The 15702-nt window shown below is 57.5% G+C and overlaps 1 protein-coding gene and 1 long non-coding RNA gene across 4 annotated transcripts in view; one reads left to right on the top strand and one right to left on the bottom strand.

Moving 5' to 3' along the window:
- Window positions 1–15275, top strand: part of KCNH6 (potassium voltage-gated channel subfamily H member 6) — a 31223-nt gene extending 15948 nt beyond the window's left edge. For 2 of the 3 annotated variants that reach the window (XM_061442261.1, XM_061442262.1), the window contains 12 exons: window positions 250–562; window positions 1952–2163; window positions 4883–5311; window positions 6018–6417; window positions 7004–7203; window positions 9257–9509; window positions 9588–9781; window positions 11033–11132; window positions 11386–11673; window positions 12098–12278; window positions 13160–13358; window positions 14054–15275. In XM_061442261.1, coding sequence (XP_061298245.1) covers window positions 250–562; window positions 1952–2163; window positions 4883–5311; window positions 6018–6417; window positions 7004–7203; window positions 9257–9509; window positions 9588–9781; window positions 11033–11132; window positions 11386–11673; window positions 12098–12278; window positions 13160–13358; window positions 14054–14341 — 3057 coding nt within the window. In that variant the 3' untranslated portion in view covers window positions 14342–15275. The remainder of the gene's footprint in view (window positions 1–249; window positions 563–1951; window positions 2164–4882; window positions 5312–6017; window positions 6418–7003; window positions 7204–9256; window positions 9510–9587; window positions 9782–11032; window positions 11133–11385; window positions 11674–12097; window positions 12279–13159; window positions 13359–14053) is intronic. The other variant, XM_061442263.1, reaches the window with a different exon arrangement.
- LOC133262769 (uncharacterized) overlaps window positions 1–15702 on the bottom strand; it is a 294205-nt gene that overhangs the window by 121442 nt on the left and 157061 nt on the right. The gene's annotated exons all lie outside the window — the stretch shown is intronic.

The raw sequence follows: 15702 nt of genomic DNA, 5'->3' as shown, positions 1-15702 counted from the left end.
CCTGCTTCCCAGCTGCGCAGCATCACCTCGCAACGCATCCCCCAGCCTCTGGTAGGAGATGGGAGCTGCCAAGCCCCTGGGGTTTTGGTTGCCCCATTTCAGGTCCTGATCCCAGTTGGAGGCAACCTCCGGAACCGCAGCGCTTCCCAGCCCTCTGCCCCTCCTCTTACCTCCCCCAGCTCCCTCTCCTTCCCCCCCAAGCACATGAGGACCCCTTCTAATGACAGCTTTCTCCCGGCTGTCTTAAAGCCTGGTGGTGACTCCCTGATTTTGAGGGACTTGAAGACATCGCCCAAGGAGAACTGTGTGCAGTCAGAGACCGAATCCCTCCTGGAAAAGGAGCGGAGGCCGAGCCTGGAGGCTGACCCCACTCTGCAACACTCGTCCCTGAAACAAGAGCCTCCTTTGGTGGGCCCACGAGGGTCGTATTCTGCGTGGGGTTTCTTTCGGTCTCGGCCCGGGGGCAGCTTCCACAGCCTCCGCAGGGTCTCCTCCTTGGACAACTTTGAGGCTGCGAGGTCTGAGTTCCAGAGAAAATTCAGGGAAAGGAGGGCAAATTCAGGTAGGGATAAAACCACGGAGCTGTGGGTCCTGTTGTGGGTCCAGCACATCCCGGGGGGAGGTCTCTTACCCTGCTTTTCCCTCTGTAAAGCGGAGATAAGCTGGGATCTGCTCCATGTGATTCCCCTCGGAGGCAGGTCCTGTTCTTTGGGCAGAGCCATCCGTGGTGCTGTGCGTGAGATGTGAGACTGCAGGAGGTCGCGTTTGGATCCCGATGCCATCCCATCTCTCCTTGAGGGAGGGAAGGAAGGGGTCTGCAGGCGTGTGCAATGTGAGCTGTGTCCACGTGTTGGAGGTGGATGAGACACCAGCAAGGCCACTGTAGGAAATGTACCTCCAGCACGGTGTTCGTGTCCAGACCTCTTGTTCTCCACAGGGAGATGGTGACAGATACGATGGAGGTCAGGCAAGAAGAGCTTCAGTAACTGGGGTTGGACAGAGAGCAGTCTGTGGTGTCTGCCGTGAGAAAACAGGGTGGGGAATCACGATCCTCAGGAGGGGACACGACATAGAGGGAAGGAAGGGCAGTGAGCAGGGAGAAGGGCGGCAGCAGTTCACTGGGCACCTTCAGAATGTCTTCAGACACCTCCTGCCCATGGGTCAATGTCAGAGTGCAGGGGTAGAGGGGCAGAGAACTGGAAACGTAACCCTGCTCTGCCTGGAGGAGATAGACACTGGTTCCGATGCCTTGGGATGTTCCTGAAGGGAATGTGGGTACATGATCCCTTCCATGGCTACACATTGCCTAAGCCTGGCCACGAACTGACCTCCTCTGGGGCTTCCTCCCTGCTCCTGTACTGGGGTGACCCAGAGAGAGAGGTCCCATACCCCTGGAATCCAGCCCCACTACAGCTCTTCTTCAGGAGATAGCTCTGACCTCCCTACCTGGAGCCTGGGGATGGAGTATGCATCCAAGTGGGGAATCATCCATCTCCTGCCGTTTGGTGGCCAAAACCCAAGGCAGCAGCTCCAAAGCTTTGTTGATGAGGCTCGGGCATGCAAAGGTGGATGAGACCCACCTCCTCCTTCACCTGCTTTGGGATCCCTACCCTGTGGGTCTCACTGGGGCTGGTCCCCATCCTGTCACGGTCTTCAGAGGCAGCAAAGGATTTTGGGTGCCTCTGTATTTTGGCAGCTGGTCTGAGGCCCCTGAAGGAGGTTTCATGGCTAAAAGATGGGTGATGTGGCTGAAGAGCAGTCCCTTCTTGGGCATCTCAGGTTGGGCTTCATGTCTGAGCCACCCTGAAGGCGCCAAGCCCTTATGGCCAGGCAGACACTGGTACCTTGTGGTGGTGCCCACCTCCTGGATGCCCTTCACAGAGGCCAGGGCTCTGCAGATCGGCTTCTGCTCGCACTGCCCTTCTCAATGCTCTTCTCCATCCTCTTTCAGAGGCTTCCCATGTCAAACCCAACCCCCTGAACTCCACCTCGGACTCGGACCTCATGAAGTACCGGACCATCAGCCAGATCCCCCAGTTCACGCTCAACTTCGTGGAGTTCAACCTGGAGAAGCACCGCTCGGGCTCCACCACCGAGATCGAGATCATTGCTCCCCACAAGGTGATGGAGCGCACCCAGAACGTCACCGAGAAGGTCACACAGGTACGTGGGTACTGAGACGCCTCCAAAGGCATCGGTGGGGTGGTGGTGCTGCCGTTGGGGTACAGTCACAGCCATTCCGGTGGGGTTTGGAGCTGAGGAGCAGAGAGGGCAGTGACACCTGGAGTTTCTATCCTGGGAAACCCCAGTATCCCTGCGTTTGACTTAAATCTTTCTGAATGGTTCAAATGCTCCTTTTCCCCCTGAAACCGGTGTTTCTGGTAATGTGTGGCCATGGGGACACCAGCTCATGGTGGGATGGTGGCCTTGAAGAGGACACATGCATGCATGTGGCTTTGTTTGGGTGCTTGAGCGCACCAGTGGTGACACCAAGGCTCACAGGGACAGCAGATGGCACTGCACGGTCACCAACACGCATGGCACTGCACTGTCCCTGCAGGGGACACTTGGGGCAGTGCCCTGTCACTAACAGGGACATGCATGGCTTTGCACTGTCCCATAGGGGACACACAGACAACAGTGGGTGTGAAAGGTGCTGCTTCATCCTGCAATTGAACAGGGAGCTCTCCCCAGTGGGGAAACTGAGGCACGGGAGAGCCATGATGTACAAAATACACCTCGGGGCAGGTCCCGCTGGTGCTGGTAGCAGTTAATGGAAGTGACCCCAGAAAATCCTCCGGGATTGACAGTTTGATCCATCAGAGAGGGACTGTCCTCCCATCTCAGTGCCAGCAAACCTTTCCCCTCATGACCTCCATGCACAGTGGAGGCTCCCCGCAGCATGGGGCAGGTTTTAGGCTTGTTGTCCCCCTGGTTTGTCCCTTTCATCCCAAAGTCCACTCAGTCCCCCTGATCCTGGGGACCATTGGGGTGATGCTGGGGTGGTGGCACCGACCATGGTAGGGTGATGGGATCAGAGATGATGGGTGGTGACTGCAGTGCATCCGTGCAGCACCCACAGAGGTCAATCCTCCCTTTACTTTCAATCTCCAGGCGGGATGGAAATGGGGATGGGATGGGGTGGGGATGGGGATGGGATGGACCTCTCCTCCCCACCACATCTACACATGGCCTCCAGGGTCCTGCCTCTCCTCATCCCAAGGTCCCCCAGGCATCCCTCCAAGCCACAGCTCCCTGCTCCTGGATGCTGAATAATTCATGGATGAGGCAGAGACAGTGGTGAGACACCACTAATGGCATCTAAAAATATGGGCTGGCAGGCAGGGAGAGGCAGACATCGGCTGGTCCATGGGGAGGTCCAGCCCCACCGTGAGGGGCAAAGAGGGACAAGGCTGTGGCTCTGCATTGGTTTGGACATGCTTTTGGGGGTTCTTTTCCCTTTTCTGCCTCAAATCTTTGCCATTGGGTTTTTTTATTCATTCCTACTAGGAAAACAATGAGGTTTGACTGCTCTCAAGAGCTGGGTGCCGGGAGCACCCAGAAATTCAGTACTGGCCCCTCAGAGCTGTCTCCAGGCAGGCAGGACTGGGGGGGGTTCAGCTGCTGGGGATAGGAATGTTGCTGGTTTTCCTAAAGGTGTAGGAGCCCATCTGGGCACGTCTTAGCTTTGGGAACAAGCACTGTCCCCTTCCCCACGGCGCCAGTCCCAGGCCCGTCCCGTATCCCGTTCCCCTCCGCAGCGCCCATTCCCCTGCACAACGATTGTGTTTGGGTCACTTTTTCCAGTCCCTCCCCTCTCCATGTGCCAGCCGACGTCGGCGGCTCCCGCTGCTCCATTGGCGCTTCCATCCCCACGGGGGCTCCGGCATCGATCGCCTTTGATTAATCCCCACTGGGCTCCCCGATGCCCTTCGCGTCCCACCATGCGCGGCTGCACGGGCGATGCCACGGCCCCGGTGCTGCGCCCGCTGGGCCGGTTGCTGCCAGGGCGCGCGGGACTGGGGACCCCCATGCTGGACGCCCGCACCTCGAGGCTCAGCTGCCGCCTGGGGCGCCGAGCGAGCTGCAGGCAGGTAGGAGCAGGGGTGCACTGGTGGAGCAGGGCTTCAGGATGGAGGAGTGGTGATGGGTGGTGGGATGGGGCAGTGGGGATGGATCCGCTCTGGGCTGCAGCAGCAGGAGTCCTTGGGAAGCCTTTGAATAAGGCGGGTGTCTGCGCAGGAGGATCTGACTGCCCCCAGCTCCCTTCTGTCACCATCTCTCAGCCCTCCCTTGCATTGTGTCCCCAAGGGTGGCTTCAGAGTCCACCAGGAGCTGGCATTGGAACTGGTATTGGAGCTGGGATAGAGCTGGGACATGTGGGAACTCCCTGGTGCCGTGGGAGCGTGTCCCCATGAGGACAAACAGACCTGGGGACAGATGGGAGGGTGTTCGCATGCTGGTGCCAGGTCACCCCCTCCCTGGGGATGCTCTCTGCAAGGGACACCCATTATCTCCTGGGCTGGTGGCTCCAGAAGACACAGCAGGAGGCACTTTTCTCTCTGCTGGTAGCGTCTGAAGGGCATAAAGCAGCTGCCCCAAGGGTGCTCTGGCCATCAGAGACAGACAAGGAGCTGAGTGCACCTTGGTAAAGGTTGGATTCATCTTAAAGGTCTTTTCCAGCCTGGTTAGTTCTGATTCTATGATTCTATAGCAGTCAGCCCTTCTCTTGCCTCCTGGACAAACACACATGAAGGCAACAAAGGTGAAAAGGGTGTAGGAGACTCATTGCATGTTCCTCACTCTATGTATGAGCCCCTTGCCCGGCTCCTGGCCTTATCCAACCTCTCTCCTGGTCCTCCTCACATCCATCTCCTGGCAGGTTCTGTCCCTGGGTGCTGATGTCCTCCCCGAGTACAAGCTGCAGGCACCACGCATCCACCGATGGACCATCCTGCACTACAGCCCCTTCAAGGCCGTGTGGGACTGGCTCATCCTTCTGCTGGTCATCTACACAGCTGTCTTCACCCCGTACTCAGCCGCCTTCCTGCTCAACGAGGAGCAAGTGGAGGAGAAGCACTGGGACTGCAGCTACTCCTGCGACCCGCTCAACATCATCGACCTCATCGTGGACATCATGTTCATCGTGGACATCGTCATCAACTTCCGTACCACCTACGTCAACATCAACGACGAGGTGGTGAGCCACCCCGGCAAGATCGCCATCCACTACTTCAAGGGATGGTTCCTCATCGACATGGTCGCTGCCATCCCCTTCGACCTGCTCATCTTCCGCTCCGGCTCTGATGAGGTACAGGCAGGTCCACCAGGAATAAGGGGGGACTCCTGGGTGGACAGCAGTAGATGGAAGGGAGAGGGAGAAAGGGCTATGGATGGCTTGATGTAAGCAGTGGATGGCTGCAAGAAGAGGGGTGGTCAGAGGGATGGACAAGGATGTTATTTAGCTGCTGAGATTTTATTGAGTAGGGTCAGACACCACAAAGACCCTACTGCAAGTGCTAAGACAGCATCTAACTGGGCCCACTGCCCTTGCTGGGGCTGACCCAGGAGAGCAGGCTGGAAGCTCAGTTTAGGGACTGAATTTGGGGTCGCATTGCCAGCCAGACTCAGGATTTTGGCAGTGGGAAGGCCCTGTGGTTACTGTGCTACCTGGAGCCCCCCCCCTCAGCTGAAAGCCTGTGGGGTGGGTGAAAGGCAGCTGGTTTGGGAGCAACAGTTGGCAAGGAGTGGATCCATCAGGAAACACAAACCTTGGCTCCTGTCACTTGCTCTCCTGTAGTCCCAGAGCTTGTTGCCTTTATGGTCAGCAGAGGGGAACAGCCCTTTCTGTGGCATGATCCATCCAACCTATTCCAGATGTCACCTCCAGGGCAAGGTGGTTCATGCTCCAGAAATGCATCTTCATCCTTCAAAGGGAGCACAGACAGGCTGGAGACATTGTTTTGGCCAGATTTCCCCCCTGCTTATCCATAAGGAATCTCACCTCTCCCCTGCAGACCACCACCCTCATTGGCCTCCTGAAGACTGCCCGGTTGCTGCGCCTGGTCCGCGTGGCCCGCAAGCTGGACCGGTACTCCGAGTATGGAGCAGCCGTGCTCTTCCTCCTCATGTGCACCTTTGCCCTCATCGCCCACTGGCTGGCCTGCATCTGGTACGCCATCGGCAACGTGGAGCGGCCCTACATGGAGCACAAGATCGGGTGGTTGGACAACCTGGGAGACCAGATCGGCAAGCGCTACAACGACAGCGACCTCTCCTCCGGCCCGTCCATCAAGGATAAATACGTCACTGCTCTCTACTTCACCTTCAGCAGCCTCACCAGCGTGGGGTTTGGCAACGTCTCACCCAACACCAACTCTGAGAAGATCTTCTCCATCTGTGTTATGCTCATTGGCTGTGAGTGCCCCCACATGTGTCCTGCGGTCCCCATTCCTGCTTTGGAGGTTGGAGGAGAAACAGGGAGAGCACATGGGATTTTCAGCCTGGAGAAGAGGAGCTGAGTGGAAACCTCAGAGCAGCTTCCAGTGTCTGAAGGGGGCTACAAGGATGCTGGAGAGGGACTCTTCATAGGGACTGTAGTGATAGGACAAGGGGTGATGGGTTCAAACTGAAACAGGGGAACTTCAGGCTGGAGATAAGGAAGAAGTTCTTCCCTGTGAGGGTGGTGAGGCACTTCTTTAGAAGTGGTGAATGTTCCATCCCTGGCAGTGTTCAAGGCCAGGCCGGATGGGCCTTGGAGCAACCTGCTCTAGTGTGAGGCATCCCTGCCTGTGGCAGGGGGTTGGAACTGGATGATCCTAAGGTCCCTTCCAACTCAAACCATTCTATGATTCTATGATTTTAAGAGAGTATATTACTGCACCTACGCTGCTGCTGCACAGACAAATAGGTAGAAATACGGGTTTCAGAATCCCAGGGGTTTCAGGTCCATGGCAGATCTGGGTTTTGGCTGGTCCCGCTGAGTCCTGCTCTCTCGTTGCAGCTCTGATGTACGCCAGCATCTTCGGCAACGTCTCCGCTATCATCCAGCGCTTGTACTCGGGCACAGCCCGTTACCACACACAGATGCTGCGGGTCAAGGAGTTCATCCGCTTCCATCAGATCCCCAACCCCCTGCGCCAGCGCCTGGAGGAGTATTTCCAGCATGCCTGGTCCTACACCAACGGCATCGACATGAATGCGGTGAGTACGCGACATGGAGGTCCCATGTGCTAGAACAATCCAGGTTCTAGCTCGAACAAACCCATCCTTTCAATTAGGGAGGCAGGAGCAGACTAGAGAGGCTGGAGGCAAAGTCTGCCCATCCCTTTCTCCTTCTCCCCCTGTCTGTCCATCCCTATGCATCTATTCAGAGGCCATGAAGACGCCTCTCGACTGGAGCGCAGGTTCGGTGCTGGCGCACTGGTGAGGAGCTTAGAGTCCTCACCAGCACCAACCCCTTCCCGGCCGGCGCCTGCTGGTGTCACAGAGCCACGGAGCACGGATCGATCCAGCTCCTCTCCACACCGCTGGTTGCTAAGCAAAGTGCATCCCGCTCTCAGCGGCAGGGAAAGGAGGGCATTTAAATAAACCTCGATCCATTTTAATTAGAGCCGGGAGAGGAGGATGTTTGTTGGCAAAGGGGGATCAATGAGGGGCCATGGTGCCGTGGCTCCGAGCCTGGCAGGGAACCTGGTACCAATGGCACCAGGGCAGCATGAGGATGAGGAAGGGGCTTGGCCGAGGAGTCCTGGGCTGGGGATGAGCTCATGGGTACAGGGTGTAAAAATGTGCTGGCTCGAGAGATGCAAGACACAGGGAGGAATAAGGAAGGACAAGGCAAGGAGAGAGATGGGACCTTGTACTCCCCATCTCTTGGCCCTGGGCAGGTCATTGGCCCACTCATTCTCAGCTCATGCCGCCTTTTTTCCATGACTTGATGCTCTTCCACCTCTGACCACCGTCAGGATGCAGATTTGCGTGACTCCAACCACTCATGTCTTCAGTTGCTGCTGCCACATTAAAGAACTGGGCAGCACTGGGAGAGCTTTGGGTTAAACCTCTCCCATGGAGGAGACCTCAGTGGCAATAACCAGAAGCAAAGCCATGGCACCCTACCAAGCCCGGATTCTCCTGGCTTAGTGCAAACCTGGGTCACAAATCCCTTGTGACAAGCTGAGCTTGCAGCTTGGACGTGCTGTCACTCACACCAATTCCTGCTGGATGCTGCTGAGATGCAATCCAAGCTGATCAATCATCCCACAGCCCGATCAATTCATCCGTCCCTCATTTCCCAGGAGGGACTCTAAGGCACTGCCATTAGCCTCTGGGATCCTGATGGAGCAGCCTGGATGTCCCAGATTTGACTGCCAACAGGATGTGAGCGGAGAGGAAAGCCCTAGGGCCAAAACCAGCCCAAACCCAGGCACATTTTACCCCAGCACCATGAATAGCAGCAGCGCGTTGGAAGTTTGACCTTGATTTCACCTTCAGATTTAGCTCTTGTTCAACACAAGTTGTTTGCCACAGGTATATTTTCTGCACAGAACCGGCCCGTGCTGCTGCTTGGCACTCAAGGCAGGTGATGTTTAATTAGGACAGCACTTTGTTACCACTCTGAGCTCTCATTCAGCCAGGATTAGTGGGTGTAAAGATGAAAAGGGGGAAATGCCACCAGTGGGTATAAATAGGTTGAGCTGGTGGTTGTTATTTATTGCTCTCATCCCTGGCCATCTGCAGGGACAGGCAAGCAGGCATCCAGCACGGGAAGATCAGAGATGTGCCCAGCTTCTGGGCTCAGGGGCTACCCATTTGGCACAGCCATGCTGGTGAAGCCACTGCCTGCAGAAGAGAAGCTGCCTGGAGACCTCAGAGCAGCTTCCAGTGTCTGAAGGGGGCTACAAGGATGCTGGAGAGGGACTCTTCATCAGGGACTGGAGCGATAGGACAAGGGGTGATGGGTTCAAACTGAAACAGGGGATTTAGGTTAGATTTATGGAAATTCTTCAATATGAGGGCGCTGAGGCACTGGCACAGGGTGCCTAAAGAAGTGGTGAATGCTTCATCCCTGGCAGTGCTCAAGGCCAGGCTGGACGGGGCTTGGAGCAAGCTGCTCTAGTGGAAGGTGTCCCTGCCCGTGGCAGGGGCTGGAACTGGATGAGCTTTAGGGTCCCTTCCAACCCAAACCATTCCATGCTCCTATGACTGCATGCTGTGTGGGGCAGGTGGTGGTGTGATCCCTCCCTTGCTCTTGCAGGTGCTGAAGGGCTTCCCTGACTGCCTGCAGGCAGACATCTGCCTGCACCTCAACCGCACGCTGCTCCAGAACTGCAAAGCCTTCCGAGGAGCCAGCAAAGGCTGCCTGCGCGCCCTGGCCATGAAGTTCAAGACAACTCACGCGCCGCCCGGAGACACCCTGGTGCACTACGGAGATGTTCTCACCACGCTCTACTTCATCTCCAGGGGCTCCATCGAGATCCTCCGGGAAGACATCGTGGTGGCAATCTTAGGTGGAGAAGTCCTTCCTTGTGCGAGGGCAAGGGGTGGTGGGCGAGGAGCTGGGCCCTAACAGCTGTCTCTTGGCACAGGGAAGAACGACATCTTTGGAGAGCCCATCAGCCTCTACGCCCGCCCAGGGAAGTCCAACGCTGACGTGAGGGCTCTGACCTACTGCGACTTGCACAAGATCCAGCGGGAGGATCTGCTGGAGGTCCTGGACATGTACCCAGCCTTCTCTGACAACTTCTGGAGCAACCTGGAGATCACCTTCAACCTGCGAGATGTGAGTGCCAGGGCTGTCCCGGGGAGGGTCAATGCCTTTGGGAAGTGCAAGGGCTGAGGCAAGGATGCAGACAAGTGCTCCTCACTCAGCTGGGTGGTGCATTGGCCAACAGCCATGTTTCCCAAGGTACTCTCCATGGGGTTCTGATTCCCCCCAGAGCACACTGCACATCCCTAAGCTCTTCACAAGGGTGGCCCCCCCCAAGCAGTGTTGGTATTGCTCTTTGACTTCAGCTTTATGACTGGATTTCGTCTTTTCCTCATAGCTATTTTCAGAGACACCTGCCTGGTGAGATGGAAAAGAAGGGCAAATCCCCTCTATGTCCTGGCCCACCTCAGGGTGCTCCTTCCCTCCCCATGGCCCTCAACTCAATCTCACAGCAGCAAGGCCACCTCTAGGGTCCCCTGAGCTCTGAAACCAGTCCAGGACTCATTGGGTGGGACAGGGCAGTGATGGAGAACCAGAGGGAGCTGGAAACCAGCCCTAAGGAGGATGCTGAATGGGCTGTAACCCCCATGGCACCCATGGATGGGCCATGGCACTCATGGATGGGCCATGGCGTCCATGGACGGGACTTGGCATCCATGGATGGGACTTGGCATCCATGGACAGTAGTTGGCACCCATGGATGGGACATAGCATGCATGGATAGAACATTGCACCCATGGATGGGCCATGGTATCCATGGACGAGCTACGGCATCCGTGGATGAGCCACAGTATCCATGGATGGGACATGGCACCCATGGGCAGGCCATGGTATGCACATATGGGACACGGCACCCATGGAAAGGACATGGCACCCACGGATGGGACATGGCACCCATGGATGGGACATGGCACCCACAGATGGGACACGGCACCCACGGATGGGACATGGTACCCACAGATGGGACATGGCACCCACGGATGGGACATGGCACCCATGGATGGGACATGGCACCCACAGATGGGACACGGCACCCACGGATGGGACATGGCACCCACGGATGGGACATGGCACCCACGGATGGGACATGGTACCCACAGATGGGACATGGCACCCACGGATGGGACATGGTACCCACAGATGGGACATGGCACCCACGGATGGGACATGGTACCCACAGATGGGACATGGCACCCACGGATGGGACATGGCACCCACAGATGGGCCATGGTGCCCTTGGATGGGACACCCCCCCCACGAATGGGACATGGCACCCATGGGTGGGCCATGGCCCGCTGGTGACCAGCCCCTCTGACCCCCCAGGCAGACAGCGTTCCCCGCTCTCCGCTCAGTGAGGAGTACGACTGCACGTACCGGCGGGCGCGCCGGCGCAAGCACTCCCTGTGCCAGCCCGACAAGCCTGGTGAGTCCTGCAGCACCAGCAGAGCTCGGCCTGAGGGCTGCGGATCATCCTGTGCCTGCTGCTCTGGAGGAGCCCCGGAGCACAGGCAGCTCTTGGTGCCTCCATCCCTGCAGTGCTGGGGGCACCCGCGCTGCCTTCCATCCCTCTCTTCTTCTCCTTAGGGTGCCCCAGGTTATGGGTACCCTCGAGGGGATGGGGGCTGGTTTTGCCATGCGTGGTACTCCCCACATTAACCTGTTGTGCTGCCCCACAGACCCAGACACGGGCATCTCTGATGCAGAGCAGTATCACACCTACTCAGAGCTCACCAACCCGCAGGACCCGCTGAGTAAGGACCAGTGGGACGACGGGGGCAGCAGCAGCACTCCCTGCTCCCAGACCAGTGATGATGAAGCCAAGACCGGCAGCCCTAGGAAAGCTGAGCCCTTCCCCACATCCAAAAAGGAGGATTTGGCTCTGCCCACACTCAGCCTCGTCACCACGGGCACCGGCAGCACGGAGGCTGGCAAGCAGGCAGCAGAGAGCAGCCTGTCCTATGCAGGTACCACAGTGTAGCCCAAAGCTGGCAGGAGGGTGGTGGGAGATGCTTGGACATGATGACCTCGTCGGCCTTGTCTTGGGGCAGAGTGGATTTGAGGGCAGCCAAGAGTCTTTGCTGCTTTTTGTCCCCAGTATTTTCTGCTCTGTCCCTCCCCTGCCCTGCAGTTTCTCTTAGCACACCTTTGGAACCAAATGTGCCTTCCAGAGATGTGTTGGGTGCCAGTGTGATGGAGTGCCCATGAGCACCTTGGGTCCCCAGAAGCACCTCAGGTGCTAGGGTGATAGACTACCCCTGAGGTCCACGTACGTCAGGGTGATGGCTCTCCATCATGTTGGGTGGTGGATTCTGGAGCACCTCCATGCCAATGAGACTGAAAGATGCAAGATAGAAGTGCTGATAGAAGCGATGTGTCCTCTCCTTCCAGCCACCCCCATGGACATCCCCAACGTGTTCTCCTTCTGGGAGGACCGAAGGCCAAACCACCACCCGGAGCCATTGCAACACATCTCCTTGGTACACAGCTCGCAGGATGTGCCCCTGCACAGCGACTACAGACCAGGACAGATCGAGTCCAGGCTGGAGCTCCTGCAGGCTCAGCTCAGCAGGTAGGCTCATCCCTGGGATGTAGGGATGGAGATAAACCAGGGAGCCATCACCATAGATCTCTATGGGTCACTGCAGCTCTTTGTGGGGTCTCTATGGGTCTCTGCTGGGACACTGCATTCCTTGGGGAGGTGATGGGAGCACCTTGCAAATGCAGCTGCTTCTCAAACTGCAAGTCCTGGCCCTGGGGATCTGCTGCTTTGCTGCTGCTTCTAAACGCAATGCAACACCAGACATGAAACCACCCCCTGAGCCCTTTGCAGGGCTCCTCTTGCTGCTGCAAAGAACTGCAAGCATCCTCTTGCTTGGGCACATGAGCCTCGTGTGCATCATTGCCCTCTAAATGAGAAATATCCAACCTAAACCTCCCCTGGTGCAGCTTGAGGCCATTTCCTCTTGTCCCATCCCTTGCTCCTCAGTTTAAACCAGTTGGCACCAAGCTGCCTTCCCCCCGTCTGTCAGCAGAGGCAGCTGGCCTGGAGCACTGATCCAGATTAAACCGAACCATTGCAACTCTTTCCCCTCCCCAGGGCAGTTTTAGCTTTGTTCAGGTCCCTGCTCCAGATCCTGGTGGGCTCCACAAAAGATCAGCCAGGGGATGATGTAGGATGGATGGAGCCTTGTGTGACATGGTTCAGAGCAGGGTGTTCCTGCCCGTGGCAGGGGGTTGGAACTGGATGATCTTAAGGTCCTTCCCAACCCAAACCATTCTGTGATTCTATTCTGTGATGGATCTTTCCGCAGCACTGGTTTGAATCTCTGTTAAACCCTCCCCAGGCAAAGCATCTTCACACTCCCATTGGTGCCTGCTCCCCAGGGCCTCACATCCCGCTGTAGCTCCCATGGGATGCACTGTGCTAACTCCTGGCTGCTCTGTCCCCAGGCTGGAGTCCAGGATGTCATCAGATATCAGTATAATCCTCCAGCTCCTGCAGCGCCAGCTCTCCCAAGTGCCACCAGCGTACAGCCCCATCTCACCGTCCTCCCACAGCCTGGCCATGTACAGCATCCTCCCGCGGAGCCTGGAGCCGCTCACCCCCTGCGCACCCCCGGAGGACCAGGAGCTGACCACCCCGGAGCAGGTAAAGCCACCCCTGGTGTCCCAGCCCCAGGTCCAGGCAAAGCCCAAGGGCCTTCAAATGGGAGCAGATGTACCTGGAGATGCTTCTGCCCAGTGCATCACTGAGTGAGCACCTCCCCTACGGAACCAGGCTGAGAACATTGGGGCTGCTCAGCCTGGAGAAGAGAAGCTGCGTGGAGGCCTCAGAGCAGCTTCCAGTGTCTGAAGGGGGCTGCAAGGGTGGTGGGGAGGGACTCTTCATCAGCGACTGGAGCGATAGGACAAGGGGTGATGGGTTCAGACTGAAACAGGGGAAGGTCAGGTTGGATACAGGGAAGAAGCTCTTCCCTGTGAGGGTGCTGAGGCACTGGCACAGGGTGCCCAGAGAAGCTGTGGCTGCCCCATCCCTGGCTGTGTTCAAGGCCAGGCTGGACACAGGGGCTTGGAGCAAGCTGCTCCAGTGGAAGGGGTCCCTGCCCGTGGCAGGGGTTGGAGCTGGATGATCCTAACATCCTTTCCAACCCAAACCATTCTATGATCTGGAGGCCCAGGCTGCCATTCCCAGCACCACCCGTCTGCCCCATCAGCATGGAGGGGAGTGGGTTCCTCTGCTCATGCAAGTAAAACATTTGGGGCTTGGAGCCTGATGGGGTGAGGAGGGAGCGTGCCTTGCGTTTGGTTTTACCATAACCCACCCGGTTCCTCCTTTCCCCCCAGAGCCCGAGCTACGCGGAGGTAGAAAAGTTCCACTTGAAATCCAGGGACTCCTCATCAAGCGGCACGCACCTGGCTGCGGCATCCGACCGAACCATGGTGGTCTGCTCTGAGCAGCAGCATCATTGCCCCCCTCTGCCGAGCCCAGAGCCTGCCCACCAACGGGCACCAAACACACAGGGACTGTGCCGGGGCTCTCGTTTCCCTTCCCTCCCCGAGCACTTGGAGGCATCTCCCGAGCACCAGGATATTCAGAGACACCGCTCCGACCCGGTGCTTCCCGGCAGTTAGAGACGTGGCGGCTGCCAAGCAAGCCAAGAGGAACCTCAGCGGTATGCTTGGTCAGTTGGTGTTGGTTTTGACTGTGAGGGTGAGACAAAGGACAATGCCATTGGCTCAGGGGTATCACTCGTAGCTGTCTTCTGCCACCGTGCAAGGAGGAGGAGAGCGACCGGCTTCCAAGGTCAGCCTTTGCCAGCGGTTCCCATAGAGTAGATCGATTTCATCCGCACATCCTAGTGAGCCCCGAGCAGTTCTCTCCTGCAGCCACCAGCCAAACGGTGCCCACCACCTCCTCCTTGCCAAGGCTTCCTATCGAGCACGGCACAAGCGACCAGAGGAAAGCAAAGGCCACTTTGCTGCCAGCTCCTTGGAGCAGGGACCATTGCGTAGGCACTGGGTTTAGATGCCCCATTAGAGAGGGTGGTCACTGGAGATCTCCATAGCGTGGTACTGGGGGAGATACAGGTGGGAAGCCCAGGATAAGGACAGAGGCCAGAAGAGAAACTAGAGGCCAGCAGCCCCTTCCACTTCAGCATGCTTCAGTACAGGTCCTAGGGCATCGATGTCTCCAGCAAGGCTGATGGCGCCTTGCAAACCCCAACCCAAATCAACCCCACCGGTCGCTGGCGTGGGCATATAAAGCACAAAACTCAAAAGCACAATCCCGGAAAGCCCCAGACACCTCATCCCAGCTTCTCCCTTTTGATAACGGTTTGATAGATGCTTCCTCTTCCCCAGCCCCTTCCCTGGCAGGGTCCCGCTGCATCCCCTGTAGGAGAAGCCCACTCTTAGCACTGCCGCCTTGCCCATGGTTAGATGCTGTGACAGTCCTAGGCTGCTGCTCATGTACCGAGCTCCCTTTGAGCGTAGTAAAACTGTGAGCATCTCTTCCTCCGGAGTTTTAGCGTACACTTTGCTAATAAAGATGTTTTTGGCACCTAAATGTGGACTTCACCCGTGTCCGTTGGGAGCGTCCCAGGACCCATCCCTGGCAGGCGCTGGTGTGCCTTGGGGAGGCTGCAGGCAAATCCCAGTTGCTTCATCCAGGGAGCGTGGGACTCGGGGTCAAGGACAGGGCCTGGGGGGCTGCAGCCAAATGACACCCCGTAATTAAGCTTCGGTTAATTACAGCCAAACCCGTGCCCGACTCAGCGGAGGCGGGATTCGAACTCGAGACCTCGCCTCACGCTTGCCTCGGCCTGAGATGACTGACACCTCTTCCAGCCAATCGATGATCAAGAAAGCCCCAAGGTCCCGCCCCACTCCACTGCGACCACTGGTAGCCAATAAGATGTCGAGAAGTAGCGGGGCCTCCCTCCGGGGCGGAGTCAAACGCGACGATAGGTTTCCCCCAGCCAGAGGGTGAGGAA

Source organism: Pezoporus flaviventris, unplaced genomic scaffold, assembly GCF_033815535.1.
Source record: "Pezoporus flaviventris isolate CSIRO_AGI_PZ_B2104156 unplaced genomic scaffold, CSIRO_AGI_Pfla_v1 ptg000223l, whole genome shotgun sequence".
Classification (NCBI taxonomy): domain Eukaryota; kingdom Metazoa; phylum Chordata; class Aves; order Psittaciformes; family Psittacidae; genus Pezoporus; species Pezoporus flaviventris.
The sequence above is the reverse complement of the archived record's forward strand: the minus strand, read 5'-3'. Positions and strand labels throughout refer to the sequence as shown.